General features: G+C 47.1%; 1 protein-coding gene across 2 annotated transcripts in view; it reads right to left on the bottom strand.

Annotated features, from left to right (window-relative positions):
* Positions 1 to 15343, bottom strand: part of PPP1R7 (protein phosphatase 1 regulatory subunit 7) — a 34878-nt gene that overhangs the window by 9734 nt on the left and 9801 nt on the right. Inside the window, exons 6-9 of one of the 2 annotated variants that reach the window (XM_003278893.4) lie at positions 14008 to 14170; positions 11647 to 11763; positions 8301 to 8405; positions 4857 to 4943 (exon numbers count right to left, since the gene is read on the bottom strand). In XM_003278893.4, coding sequence (XP_003278941.1) covers positions 4857 to 4943; positions 8301 to 8405; positions 11647 to 11763; positions 14008 to 14170 — 472 coding nt within the window. Of the gene's footprint in view, positions 1 to 4856; positions 4944 to 7567; positions 7697 to 8300; positions 8406 to 11646; positions 11764 to 14007; positions 14171 to 15343 lie in introns of those variants that run through there. The other variant, XM_012499310.2, reaches the window with a different exon arrangement.

The raw sequence follows: 15343 nt of genomic DNA, 5'->3' as shown, positions 1-15343 counted from the left end.
AGGTGGAGCTTGCAGTGAGCTGAGATTGCGCCACTGCACTCCAGCCTGGGGGACAGAGCGAGACTCTATCTCAAAAAAAAAAAAAAAAAGGATAGAATATATGAAATAATTGTTTTTATACATTGGACAACAGGTAACACAGACAGTGATTCTTGAGACAGGAAACAAATGAGGGGGGCGGTGTGATCATCTGAGCCTTCTGCCTGGAGGAACTTTCCCGACCACAAGGAGGCGGAACCCAAGCAGAGCCTGGTGGCCACACAGAGTTGAGATGGTAATTGTAGTCTGGGGAGGCAAAGGGAGCTGGAATGTATAGATAGGAGTGAGCTATGTAGGGAAAAAGCCTCCAGAAATCCACATGGTATCCTCTTGAATCCTGGACTGAAGATGAAGCTGTGCTAGGCAGAGTGAAAAGCTAAAGGCTGGTCGAAGAACTACTAGGCAGCCCCGAGCTGCAGAATGCCCAGAGCTCACCCACAGTAGGTCCACCAACCACAGTGGAGAGAACTTAAATACACAGGATATTCACCAGAGATCCCAGGAGGGCCACAGCTTCAAAACAGTGCTAGGTTAATCTTACGGGGTAGACTATTTAGATGTACTCTAATAAAGCTTAAAAACAAGCCTCAAAAGGATCAAGCTGTAACTTAATTGCCTGTCAGATAAAGTCCAGTATGTTTTGAAGGAAAACGACATAAATTCCAGACATTCAACAATTGAACACCATAAAGCCCAGGATCTAATAAAAAATTACAAGACGTGAAGAAGGGAGGACTTAAAGGAAAACACGAATCTAATGAAGAGAGAAAAATAATCTACCAAAAAAAAAAAAAAAGCCAAATGTTCTTTTAGAGTTGAGAAAAATACAATATCTGAAATAAAAAATTCATGACATGGGCTTAACAGCAGATAGGATACTACAGATGAAAAGATCATGATCTTGAAGATTTAACAACAGAAATTATACAAACAAGCACAGCAAGATGAAAGCCTGAGGGGTGGAACAGGGTGGAGGAAATGGCCTCAGGGGCCTCGCTAGTACCAGAGGAACATGCATAACTGGGTTTTCAGAGAGAAAGCGGGGTGGGGGAGCAGTGGCAGAAACAGTTTTAGAGAAAATAATTTCCAGAAGCTTTCCACACTGGATGAAAACCATAAATTCACAGATCCAGTGGACCCTAACACATCAAAGAAAATAAACTACACCATGGCACATTATATTCAAGTTGCAGAAAACAAAACAAAATAAGAAACAACGATTAAAAGAACATTTAAATAGCAGCCAGAGGAAAAAGGACAAAAATGACTGCTGGCTTCTTATTAGAAATAATGCAAACCAGGGCCATGTGTGGTGGCTCATACCTGTACTCCCAGCCCTTTGGGAGGCTGAGGCAGGAGGACTGTCTGAGCCCAGGAGTTCGAGACCAGCCTGGGCAACATGGCAAGATCCCATCCTATTTTTTTTTTTTTTTTGAGACAGAGTCTTGCTCTGTTGCCCAGGTTGGACTACAGTGGCACGATCTTGGCTCACTGCAACCTCTGCCTCCTGGATTCAAGCAATTCTCCTGTCTCAGCCTCCCCAGTAGCTGGGACTACAGGCACGTGCCACCACGCCCGGCTAATTTTTGAATTTTTAGTTGAGACAGGGTTTCGCCACGTTGGTCAGATTGGTCTCAAACTCCTGACCTGAGGTGATCCACCTTGGGATTACACGCGTGAGCTGCCGCGTCTGGCCCTGTCTCTATTTATTTTTTAAAAATATTTTTAAAATAATAAAAATTTTATAAAGGAGAAATAATGCAAACCAGAGGATGAACGAACAAAGTATTTAATGTGCTTAAAAAGGAAAAAAAAAACCCTGTCAAGCTAGAGTTGTGTATCCATAATATTAAATTCCAAAAACGCAGGCAAATTAAATAGATTTTTCAAACAAATCAAAGGAAGGATTGGTTTACTGCAGAATGCACAACGACAAAAAAACAGAATTCTTCAGGTGGAAGGCAAATACGAAGTGGAAACTCAGATCCACACAAAAGAATAAACAATGCCAGAAATGGTAAAATAAGTGAGTTTCTTGTTTTTAAATTTCTTTTTTTTGAGACGGAGTTTCGCTTTTTTGCCCAGGCTGGAGTGCAGTGGTGCGATCTTGGTCCACTGCAATCTCCACTTCCCGGGTCCAAGTGATTGTCACGCCTCAGCCTCCTGAGTAGCTTGGACTACAGCATGTGCCACCACGCCGAGCTAAGTTTTGCATTTTTAGTAGAGACAGGGTTTCACCACGTTGGCCAGGCTGGTCTCAAACTCCTGATCTTGGGTGATCCACCTGCCTTGGCCTCCCAAAGTGCTAGGATTACAGGCATGAGCCACTGCGCCTGGCCATTTTTAAATTTCTTTAAAAGATAAGGTATCATGGGGATCATAAGATATTTAAATGTAAAATATATAGATTGTGATAAATTAAAAATGCATTTTTAAATTCTAATCACTAAAACAATCCTCCCTCCAAACAATCAACAACAAGAAAACACTAGTACAGAGGTATAGCAAATAAGCCAATAATAGAGTTAAAATAGACTGCAAAAAAAAAAAAAAAAATCTCACTCCAAAAAGTAGGTAGGAAAGAGTAAACAAAGAATAGATGAGACAAATAAAAAAGAAATACTAAGATGATAGACTTAAACTCAACCATTACACAAAATGTAATTAAATGTAATTATATTAAATGTAAGCAGTCTAAACACACCACTTAAAAGGCAGAGACTGTCAGACTGGAGAAGAAAGCACAAAAAACACATTTTAATTGTAAAGGTACAGGTTAAGAGTAAATGGATGGAGAAAGATTCCATGAGAGCGCTAATCATAAGACAGATGAAGTGGCTATGTTAATTACAGACAAGATACCCTTCCAGGACAAGGATAAAGAGGATAGCAAGAAAGAACAACATTTCATATGATAAATGGGTCAATTCATCAAGAATTCCTCAATTCTAAATATGTATGCACCTGATAACAGAGTTTCAAAATACAAGAAACAAAAACTGATGGAACTGAAAGGAGAAATGGATCCACTGACAATTATAGTTGGAAGGTTTCAACATTCGCCTCTCAGTAATTGGAACAAATAGGCAGAAAAATCAACAAACATAGTATGCAGGTTATCAGAAACTTAAGACTGGTTCTCTATTTCTGCCTTAGAGACTAATGATGTGCATCTCAAATGTGATACGAGTGTGGAACTGAGTTTCAGAATTCCTGGTTTGCAGCTTTCCTTCCTGGAATGCAATTCTTTACCTGTAAAATGGGGTAATATGACCTTATCCACATGGTTGCTGTGATAATTGGATCAGAATGGGAAGAGGTATGGACACTATAAAGTGCTGTGCAAATTCTGGCTATTTTTTACTATCTTTGGTGGCCTAAGGAACAGGATTCTTCTGTGTTACAGGGTCAGGCACTATCTGGCCCCTAGTGATTGATCACCAGCCTGCCTGCCTCCCTGCTAGCTGTGGTGCCCAGGTTGGCCCCTGCCTGTGGTCTCAGCACTCTGTGCCCCATGCTCTGTTCCTAGGCAGGGCATGCAGAAGGAATCATAAGCTTCACGAACATTGCTTCAGTATCAGCTTGTTTCCCAAACCTGCTCCCTAATTTTTTGCCAGGTGCCCTTTCCCTATTACCTGGTCCTCTGTCTCTGGACTCCTTATTCCTGTTGTTTGGTTTCTTTGTGTGGTTCCCTGGCTTCTTTGCCAACCCCTATGCACTAATCCAACCAGCCTACCACCAGCCACACCTTCCTTCAAGGGTGGGCTGCACATAGACCCATCTGGACTCATTGAGGCCCCCCCTGGCCTGGTACATCTTTATCACCTGCCAAATTCTGGCTCTGATCTTCCCAGACATGCTCTGGTATCATATCATGACACTACTCAAGACCCAGTGCCACTAATAAGGGGCAAGGAACATTTACAGCAGGCCACCGGTGTTCTAGGGAAACTTGGATGACCTTTTAAAATGGGGAAAGGAGAACGCACAGGACATAAGCAGGGTCAGCAGCACAGCTAGAGGACAGACAAGGAAGAATGATGCCTTACACTCAGTATGAGTCCTGGATTAGACTGAATGTATCTGAGGACACTACTATATTCACAGCATCACAGGGTGACACCTGTGCCGCAATCTCTGCAGGGGCCACGTGCTACGGGAAAGGCAATAAGCTTCGGGAGAATTCTCTAAGGGAATCCTAACACTGAAGACTTCAACTCGGGGATCATTTCCCAACCCCTTTAGAGGAATTGCAAAAACTTCTTATATTCTGTTTCTCTTCCTGCTGACTCCACAACACTAGTCCTGAAACCATACCTGTGACAAGACAAATACAAGGCAAATTCCAAGATGACTAACTGCAGAAACCCATCCAACATTTCCTTCTGTTGTGCTGGAATATATCTGTAGGGAATGCGTCTGCCTCTCTGCTGAGGTTTGGAAACCATTTGGTCAAATGACAATTTTAGGTTCTACCCATACCTAGATCAGGGCTTCTCCAACCTCTGTGCATACTGCAATCACCTGGAGTCTTGTAAAGCAAAGATTTTGACTCAGTTTGCATCTGGGCTATGGTGGGGCCCAAGATTGTGCATTTCTAACAAGCTATGTCAATGCTGCTGATGTGTGGCTCATGCTGAGGAGCACAGACAACACCCAATACAAGTGTACAAGAGCGCCCACCCCAAATCTCATGACGTGCAGAGTCACTCAGCATGAAGGCTTACAGGAGATTCTTGTATTCATTCATATGACATTTTAATCAGTGAGACCAGTTTAGTCAAAGTTTCATCAACCCCAGCGTGTATTAAACTTACCCAGAACTCTTGCAGCTCTGTTAGATGGCTGATATTTTCAATCTTTTTGATTCTATTTGATGCAATGTCCAACATCGTGAGTTTGTTCTAAAAGAAGGAAATAAAATGTTTCCTGGATTACCTCTGATCAACAGTGATTTGCATGACCACGCAGGCAGTGTCAAGTGCTGACCTTAGGGCTGCAGGTGCACTGCCCTCTCTGCCCTCACAGGATAAGGGCATGCTATGGAGGGTGACGAGACCTGCTTGCCTCCTGCAGCCCTCCCTGGGACAGTGTTTCCATCAGAGCCTGCCCAGCTACCTCCTTGAGCTCTCCTGATCGCTGGGATTTGAGATTGTCAGACTCCAAGCCCAGTGCTCCCAGATCCCTGTCCATTGAGGCCCCTAGTGAGACTGATGGTCCCAGGAAGAACTGAGTAACCCCCTGATGCTCTGAAGAAAGACTGACAATTGTAGTAACATTTACTTAGTGCTCATCACGAGGAAATGTACGACCAAGTAATCTTCAAAACAAAGTTCCTCTCTTCATTCATGGATGAGGAACTTGGGGCTCAGTGGGGTTAAGAATCTGCCCAGGCGCATAGTAGCAGTGGGAGAGGCAGGACTCTCAGACCGCAGGCCTATACTCTTGTCTGGGAAGAGGGTGCCAGGAGCATGAGTGCAGAGAAAGGACCCGTGCTGAGGACTGGGTGCTGGGCACTGGGTGCTGGGCCTGCTGAGCACCTGCTGCAGGGTGTGTGTCCCCACCAGGAGACAAGAGTGTGTTTTTAGGATCTTCTACTCTGAAAATGCACATCAGTTACTCACTTTCCAAAACACGTTAGCTAAGCCTGGGTAATAATTTTCCTTCTCATCAAAAGGAAAACATTTACAAGCTGTCTGAGAACGTCGGACAAAGTTCATTCCCTTCTCTGCCCTCACGCTCTGCTCCCTCCTGAGTCCCTTCCTTGGTTTTCTACTGCATTTTTGGTATTCCAATTCCAAAGCCTTCCAAGTTTTAAGGGAAAGTTAAAACATTTCTCAAAAGCAAACACTCCTCCCCCCATCTCCCCTGAAATGTACCCAGCCAGTAGCTTTCCTAAGTCGAAAGTGCTATGGCTGTGGCCTGGGAGCTCCTCTGGCTGTACCACCCTTGCTGCCTTGGCGCCCAGCGCCCCAGCTGGCACCAGCTGCACATGTCAAGTCTGACACCACTCTCCAGCAGGCTATGCGCGGCATGCTGCCTAGGAGGTGCCTTCAAACCACCCCATCTTGGTGCCCTGGTCGGGTCTGCTCACAGAGTATCAGGCTCAACAGTGTGCGAGGGAGGAGCTCAGTGGGGCGGGTTCAGAGCAAAAAGGACTGCAGGAAAATGTTGCAGAAGACGCGACTGTGGGTAATCCAATGACACACCGCCTGGCGGTGGGGCTGGAACAGGCCTCTCTAGCATGGACGGCAGCTCTCCCCCACACTCTGCACCATTCTGAGATGCTCATGGCCATCTGGTATGCAAGCCCAGAAACTGGCAAAATGAAAGTGGCCTGGAACACAGGCAGGATTTGAGCCTCGTGAGGTCCAAGCACCAAGGCTCAGCGTGAGACGCAGAGCCGGTGGTGGGCTCTGGCTGTGAGAACCAGTCCCTCACCTCTGAGCTCAGGGATCCAGGTAGGCACTCAACAGCATTTCATATTTTTCTAGGGGAGTTGGACAATGTTGTGAAAACTCATCCAAAAGCAAACTAGTAAGAACTGCTTAAGAAATAGAAAAAAAGAATGGAACAGGGTGAGGAGAGCAGGCACACCAAAGGGCATGACACAACGCCACAAAAACTACATCTGTCAGGGACCACTGCAAACATATTCTAGACCAACGGGAGAGCCCAGAGCTGGAGGAAACATGAACAAGACAGGAGTCGTGAGACACTGGGATGGGGGGCGTCGTCTAAGTTCCCACCTGGGACAAAACTACATTTACTTTCTTATTTCCCACCATAAAAATAAATTCCAGATAAATTAAGAAACAAAACTTAGGAGAAAATATTTGTCTGATCTTTAGTTGAAAAAAATGGCAGAGGAAAGACTGTCACATTTGATCATGATGAAGATTACAATAACATAATTACCTTTAATACAACAATTTTTTTTTTTTCCTGTTTTGTTTCAGAGGCCCAAGAATAGTCTGGTGTTTAACCAAGATCACAGTGTAGCACTTCTACTGGTAAAATTCTGAATTACACTTCTTTCCAGTTTTCCTGGGACTGGCTGCTTATCTGAACTGTGCTGCAGATTGTTTGTCTCCCAGTGGACGCCTGGTGGTGACTGCAGGGCCTTGGCTCAGGGAGGCCAGGGTGCAGGAGGGCACCAGAGCTCCCTTGAGCATGGGCTCCCTGCTGCGCAGCCCACCCGGCCCCAACCCCAGCCCCTGCCACAGTCCTCAGCGCCATATTCCACAGCAGGCATGTCTCCACTTACCACTCTAAACTACACGGGTTTGCACGCTAGTTTTATAAACTTTTAATTTCAATGCAAAGTCAAAGGAAGGTGACCAAACTTTCCACAGGCAAATTTGAATTTTTCCAAAATTTTATGCAGGTGTTGGTGAAATTTACTGATGCCAACTAGGCCCTGGGGTTGAGGCACAAAGGCCTTTAATGAGATTGAAAACACTATGTTTATAGACCAATCTGGTTATATTTGCTGGCAATTTAACAAAACAGAAAAAAACAAGTAAAATTGAATGAGAAAAAGTCTTTTATTTGTCTTGAACACTGCACTGGGGCAGAGCAGGTGAGCTGGAGGCAGCTGAGGAGGGTGGGGGCTCTGTGAGCACACTTCCCCTCAGTATGTGAGGCTGTCCTGCACCTGAGTGAGAAGGGCCGGGGAGGGTGGAAGGAGCATGGACAGGTGAGGACAGGTGTGGACAGCAGGCAGGGAGGAATGGGGGAGGAGGAAGCTGCTCATACTGTAAGAGGAGGAGGGGGCTGGGACTGAGAGCTGGTCCTGTGCTCCCTGTGGGCTGGGAAGTAGGGGCTGAGGCCAGTGGACCCATGGGCAGAAGGTCAGTGGCCTAAAGGGATGCCAGTCACCCTCATACAGGGCCCTTTACGAGTAGGTTGGGTTTGTTTCTTTCAAACCTTGCAAAATGCCTGCAGTGCACAGTGGGTGTGCACTGGATGCTGCCCCATTGAGGGAGCCTATGGAAGCCTGTGCTGAAATTCCACATAAAGCGTCAGCCCTTCGAGGCACACTCAGGGCAGAGGGCCAACAGGCACACACAGCTCCTGCACTTTTCGGTATGAGGAGGGGGTCCCTTAGTTTTTAGGATGGGAAGGTCTTTCTGATAAACCTCCAGAGGCAGGGCATCTTCCTGACACTGGCCCGAGAGGCCAGTGTGTGCTGGCTGGCCAGGTGCCTGCCCGCCTGGTGCCCACCACCCACAGCCCCAGACAGACAGTGGGTGTCTTACATTGTTCTCCAGGCCCTCGATGACCTCGATGCCATTGTGGCTGAGGTACAGCTCCCGCAGGTTCACCAGGTTCTGCAGACCCTCGATCTTGGTCAGCCGGTTGCTCTGCAAGAGGGAAACGAGGTTTTGTGTTATCTTGAAGAATTCTAAGAATAGAGCATTTCACTTAAAACATGCTAGAATGGGGCTGGGCGCGGTGGCTCATGCCTGTAATCCCAGCACTTTGGGAAGCCAAAGGGGGCAGATCACGAGGTCAGGAGATCGAGACCATCCTGGCTAACATGGTGAAACTCCATCTCTACTAAAAATACAGAAAATTAGCCAGATGTGGTGATGGGCGCCTGTAGTCCCAGCTACTCGGGAGGCTGAGGCAGGAGAATGGCGTGAACCCGGGAGGCGGAGATTGCAGTGAGCCGAGATCGTGCCACTGCACTCCAGCCTGGGCAACAGAGCGAGACTCCATCTCAAAAAAAAAAAAAAGGGCTGGGCGTGGTGGCTCACGCCTGTAATCCCAGCACTTTGTGGGGCTGAGGCGGGAGGATCGTGAGGTCACGAGATCAAGACTATCCTGGCTAACACGGTGAAACCCCGTCTCTACGAAAAAAATACAAAAAGAATTAGCCAGGCGTGGTGGTGGGCACCTGTAGTCCCAGCTACTCGGGAGGCTGAGGCAGGAGAATGGCATGAACCTGGGAGGTGGAGCTTGCAGTGAGCCAAGATTGCACCACTGCACTCCAGCCTGGGTGACAGAGTGAGACTCCGTCTCAAAAAAAAAAAAAACCAAAAAAAAACCCACATGCTAGAATGGGACTCATGTAGAGAGGAAAAGAGGATCAAAATTTTGAGCCTGCTGTACTGAGCTAAAATTCATGCATGGGAATTACATGTTTTTTATATAAAGAATTCATTGTTAGGCCAGGTGCAGTGGCTCTCACCTCTAATCCCAGCACTTTGGGAGGCCAAGGCAGGAGGATCACCTGAGGTCAGGAGTTTGAGACCAGCCTGGCCAACATGGTGAAACCCGTCTCTACTAAAAATACAAAAAATTAGCCAGGCGTGGTGGTGCACACCTGTAATCCCAGCTCCTTGGGAGGCTGAGGCAGGAGAATCACTTGAACCCAGGAGGCTGAGGTTGCAGTGAGCCAAGATTGTACCACTGCACTCCAGCCTGGGCAACAAGAGCGAAACTCCATCTCAAAAAAAAAAAAAAAAAAAAAAAAAAAAAAAAAACCAAAAAAAAGAACTCACTGTTAAAAGATATACTTGGTGAAGCTTTACCTGATTTAATAATTTTAAAGTGTAAAAATTACCGAATATTTTAAAGTAAATTAATTATAATTTCTTTCTTTCTTTTTTTATTTGAGATGGACTCTCGCTCCGTCACCCAGGCTGGAGTGCAGTGGTGCGATCTTGGCTTATTGCAACCTCTGCCTCCTGGGTTCAAGCGATTCTCCTGTCTCAGCCTCCTGAGTAGCTGGGATTACAGGTGCCCACCACCACACCCGACTAATATTTATTTTGGTATTTTTAGTAGAGATGGGGGTATCACCATGTTGGCCAGGCTGGTCTTGAACTCCTGACCTCAACTAATCTGCCTGCCTTAGCCTCCCAGAGTGCTGGGATTACAGGCATGAGCCACCATGCCTGGCCTCTAATTTCTTTTAGTACATATTACAACTCAAATTAAACTTTAATAACTTTTTTTTTTTTTGAGATAGAGTCTCGCTTTGTCACCCAGGCTGGAGTGCAGTGGCACAACCTTGGCTCACTGCAATGTCCTCCTCCTGGATTCAAGCATTTCTCCTGCCTCATCCTCTTGAGTAGCTGGGATGACAGGCACCTGCCACCATGCCTGGCTAATTTTTGTATTTTCAATAGAGATGAGATTTCACCATGTTGGCCAGGCTGTTCTCAAACTCCTGACCTCAAATGAACCACCTGCCTTGGCCTCCCAAAGGGCTAGGATTACAGGCGTGAGCCACCACGCCTGGCCTAAGAACTTTTTAAAATATTTTTAATTTTTTTAGAGATGGGCTCTCGCTATGTTGCCCAGGCTGGTCTTGAACTCCTGGGCTCAAGCGATCTGACCACCTAGACCTCCCAAAGTGCTGGGATTATAGGCATGAGCCACTGCACCAGGCCAAGAACTTTCTTAAAGCCTGACAAACTTCTGCTTCACCAAGGGTTAAGAGTGGTTTTCACATGCCCCTCAGTGTCAGTAGAGAGGATCAACTAACCACACTGGACCTTGTCCCCAGAGCACTCTGTTCCATCTCGCTTCAAGGGTCCAATTCTGCTAATTTGCTTCCAACACAAAAGGTAAACAGGAGCCCAGGCACACCCAAGTGCTTACCAACTCCCAAATGCAGAAGTCTAACAGGGTTGATATTCTCTGTGCAATGGAAGGAATTGCTTCTACCATTGAGCCAAACACTTTAGAATTTAGAATAAGCTCCACCTTCTGAAGAAGTCCCCTTTGGCTAAAAACCATCTAGGACTGCTACTGGGGGGGAAGGTGGGGGTGGGTGGGTGGAAAAAGCCAAAAACATGGCACTTAAGAATGAAATTTTTTGGGAGGCCAAGGCAGGAGGTTCGCTCGAGTCCAGGAGTTCAAGACCACCCTGGGCAACATAGGGAAACCCCTTCTCTACATAAAATACAAAAATTAGCCAGGCATGGTGGTGTGCACCTGCAGTCCCAGCTACTTGGGAGGCTGAGGAGGGAGGATTGCTTGAGCCTAGGAGTGTGAGGCTATAGTGAGCTATGCATGCACTTGTCACTGCACTCCTGCCTGGATGACAGAGTGAGACCTTGTCTCTTAAAAAAAAAAGAAAGGCCAGGAGTGGTGGCTCATGCTTGCAAACCCAGCATTTTGGGTGGCCAAGGCAGGAAGATCACATGAGGTCAAGAGTTCAAGACCAGCCTAAGCAACACGGTGAGACCTCATCTCTTCCATGCCTCACCCCCTCGACAAAATATTAGCTGAACGTGGTGGTGCATGCCTGTAGTCCTACCGACTTGGTAGGCTGAGGTGGGAGGTTGGCTTGAGCCCAGGAGTTGGAGGCTGCAGTGAGCTATGATAGCACCACTGCACTGCAGCCTGAGTGACAGATAAAGACCCTGTCTCTAAAAAAGTAAAAAAAAATAAATAAAAAATAAAAGAGAATCAAGTTTTTGCTTGGCACATGTGTGTATAAAGTGTATGGTATCTAGTGTTTCAACTGCTTACTAATAGTGAAATGAAGTGCCAGTTGTGAAGGCAGTGAAGGATAAAAACTAAGGTTGTGTCCAGCAGCATTGGCCCTGCCAGGGCTCGCGGGGAAGGGCAGCTCAGGAAGCTCCGTACCTGCATACTGAGGACTGTCAGGTTGGTGAGCGCATCCAGGTTCTGAAGTTTAGTAATTTTGTTTTTCCCCAAAAACAAACTCTCCAGGTTGGTTAAGGTGTCGATATTTTCGATTGCCTGTGGAAAGGACAGAACAGCAATGAGTACTGCAGTTGACGGGCTGCGCCAGGCAGCCGGCAGGTGCCTGGACTGGGGCAGAGCTGTCTGGGCTTCAGCTCTGCGATGTGGGGCTAGTGATGTATCTGCTAAGACTTCCAGTGGAAATCCTACTTGAAGGTGGAATACAATAGTGGCGAGTCCAAGACTGTCTTGAGCTCACTCCCAACCCTCTGATTTCCTGGGGTGCTAAGGAACAGTCTCAGAACCCAAGGACCAGTAGATTCCCAAGTCCCTTCCAGTTCTAAATTTGTGAGCTGACACATTAAAATGTCCTCCTGCCAGGCACGGAAATCCCAGCACTTTGGGAAGCTGAGAGGGGCGGATCACAAGGTCAGGAGATCGAGACCATCCTGGCTAACACAGTGAAACCTTGTCTCTACTAAAAATACAAAAAAATTAGCCGGGTGTGGCGGCCGGCGCCTGTAGTTCCAGCTACTCCGGAGGCTGAGGCAGGAGAATGGCGTGAACCCGGGAGGCGGAGCTTGCAGTGAGCCGAGATTGTGCCATTGCACTCCAGCCTGGGCAACAGCACAAGACTCCGTCTCAGAAAAAAAAGACAAAAAAAAAGTCCTCCCAAGAGCCTCAGTCTCTACAGAAGTGAGGTACGGGGCACTCTGACCTCAAGTCTTTGAAATCCTGGGACCCTCACTTAGGATTCCTGGGGGGCCCTCACACCACAGTACTCTTCCCCTCTTGCCCAGTTTCCACACCCTCCTACATCACTCTTCCTTGCTGTGATCAAGTGCTCCTCTATTCAACCATAAACCTCCAGAGGCAGTGACCACGCTGCCCTGTCTGGTCTCCCCATGGTGACTTGCCTACAGCAGGATGTTTAATGACTGCTTATTGATTTGACTTCAGTTTCCCTCCTCTGTCAGTTCACTCTCTCTCAGAACAAGTCATTCTTTAAATATTTCAGCAGACACAAAATAACCAGATGAGGTGCATGCTAACCACGAGGGGACTCCAGGAGGGAAGATGGTGTGCTAATCCACACACCACCGCAGGACTTGGTGGGGGCGGGGGCATCCTCACATGCTGTAGCCTGTATTAATTTGTGATGAGCCACTGTTCCCCTAGAAAGTTCCATAGTGAGACACTTGGTAAAGTACGGACATCTGGGCTGCTCTCTAGTTTTAAATGTGTTGCTTTGCTATTTGTGGCCATGAGATCTCTAACAATAACTGTCAAGAGACCCTTGCCAAAACCACCCTCCCTTGGTTTGTATCCTGTCCAAGCTCTCAAGGGCCCAGGACAGACATAGCATGCTATAATACTTCCAGAAGCCAAACAGAGGGGCATTCTGAACATGGGCAGGGGCAGATGTGCTCAGAAACACCTGCCAAAGCCACTAAGCAAGGCCGGGGGAAGCACAGGCTCTGTGCCATGACCCTGATTAGGAGCCAGGCATGGGGCTCGAATGCTCTTTTGGCTGACAGAAGTCCTCCTCCCTGCCCACGGGAACCCTCCTTCCTCTCTGCACGGCAGATCCACCTCCAATGTCAGTCCTCCTGGGACACCCTCTCAAGTTCCCCTCCAGCACATGACGGTGGTTATGAGTCAGCTGGTGAAGACTTGATCCTGCTTCTGTGGAACACCAGATCACTTTTCAAAAGTCTTTTATTTCCATTCTGTCCCATGTTTTCAAGGTCAAATGGATCCTGGAGAACAGATGTAATCCTGCTGGGGACTGTGTCCCAGGAGTATAAAGCCGTCCAGGGAGGAAGGCCCAACTCAGCACTGCCTTTGGGAGTGTGTCAGCATCAAGAGACTTTCTAAAGCTGCTGGTATGTACATCAGTTCACTTCAAGGGCCCACTTTGCTGGGCTTGGGAAACTTTCATCTCAAAGAAGCATGCCAGAGAAGATTACGATGAGTAAGTTCAAGAGCAAGGCATTCAGGTCGGTTGGCTCATCTCAGGCAGAATGTAACTGGGAATGGTGTGATTCAGGGTCATGATTTGGATGAAGAGCAACTGAAATCTATGTGCAGAAGAAAGGCTAGACCACTCAGGACTTACTGATACTGACTTCCAGTTAGCATTTTTTCTTAAAAAAACAATAATTTCCTTGTTCATGAAAAAAACCACAGCATCATAACAAATGCATACTCACCACGCATTCTACATATACCCACTGAGTCCACACACAACCCGCTAGCTGCCTCTCCCTGAATATACTAGTCAGGGCTGTCTGCACCTACCCGGATGCGGTTAGATCCCAGCTCTAGCATCTGTAGTTGATGTAAGTTGCTTAAGTTCTCAATTTTACTGATTTTATTGTTGACCAAGAAGAGTTTTTTCAGTCGTGTCAACTTGTCAACCCCTTCGATGTTTCTCAGCAGATTAAAAGAAATATCTAGAATCCTGAGAACAACCAAAACAGTTTTTTAAAAAATTACATGAGCATAGGTTGCACAGAACTCACAATTTAACCACTGAAGGTGGCATCCCCATCAGGGACTGCAGTCACTACGAGGCGGGCGAGGGTGGGGTGGTCTGACTGTGCCCCTGCTGCCGCCTGGCTCACACTGATGCTGTCATGAGGGGTTTGGAGGCTGCCCAGGAGCCTGGAGTAAGCCAGAGGCAGCCTACAGGCTCCTGATGCCCTGGCTCCCAGTACAGTATCTGAGACAGAAACTATGTTTCACTCACACCTGTGCCCATGACAGGACCTCACACCAGGCTCTGCACACAGAAGGGGCCTGAGAAGTATTGAATTAGAAATAGAAACAAAACAAGCACAAATGAATGAGCAACAAAGGGCAGAAATCCAGGTAAAGTTATAACTAGGACCTGGCTCCTTCTTTTTTAATTTTAATTTTTGTAGACAGGTCTTGTTATGTTGCCCTTCTAGGTTTAAGTGATGCCCCCAATTTGGCCTCCCAAAGCGCTGAGATTACAGGTATGTACCACTGCACCTGGCCTAGGACCTAACTCCTTAAATTAGAAATGTCACTTTTTTTTTTTTTTTTTTTTTTTGAGACGGAGTCTCGCTGTCACCCAGGCTGGAGTGCAGTGGCGTGATCTCGGCTCACTGCAGGCTCCGCCCCCTGGGGTTCACGCCATTCTCTTGCCTCAGCCTCCCGAGTAGCTGGGACTGCAGGTGCCCGCCACTTCGCCTGGCTAATTTTTTCTATTTTTAGTAGAGATGGGGTTTCACCGGGTTAGCCAGGATGGTCTCGATCTCCTGACCTCGTGATCCGCCCGCCTCAGCCTCCCAAAGTGCTGGGATTACAGGCGTGAGCCACCGCGCCCGGCTGTCACTTTTTTTTTTTAATTTAAAAAAAGAGTATTCAAAAGGCAAGAGGAAATTCTGGATTAACTTTCCCCTCTACCGATTTCAGTATCATCCCTGAATGGAGGCTTTCCAGAAGTCCCCACTGCAGCCTTCCCATCAAAGATTTACTTTGGAAGCCAGGATTGTTCAGGAAGCCGAAGACATGCATGAAGCCAGTGAGGCCTCCTGGAGCCCTGAACACAGCAGGAAGAGACTTGGGATTCAGATGCAGGGCAGGACCATGTGGCAGAGGCAGCCTG

Source organism: Nomascus leucogenys, chromosome 22a, assembly GCF_006542625.1.
Source record: "Nomascus leucogenys isolate Asia chromosome 22a, Asia_NLE_v1, whole genome shotgun sequence".
Lineage (NCBI taxonomy): Eukaryota > Metazoa > Chordata > Mammalia > Primates > Hylobatidae > Nomascus > Nomascus leucogenys.
Note: the sequence above shows the minus strand (reverse complement) of the source record. Positions and strands in the feature narration are given on the sequence as shown.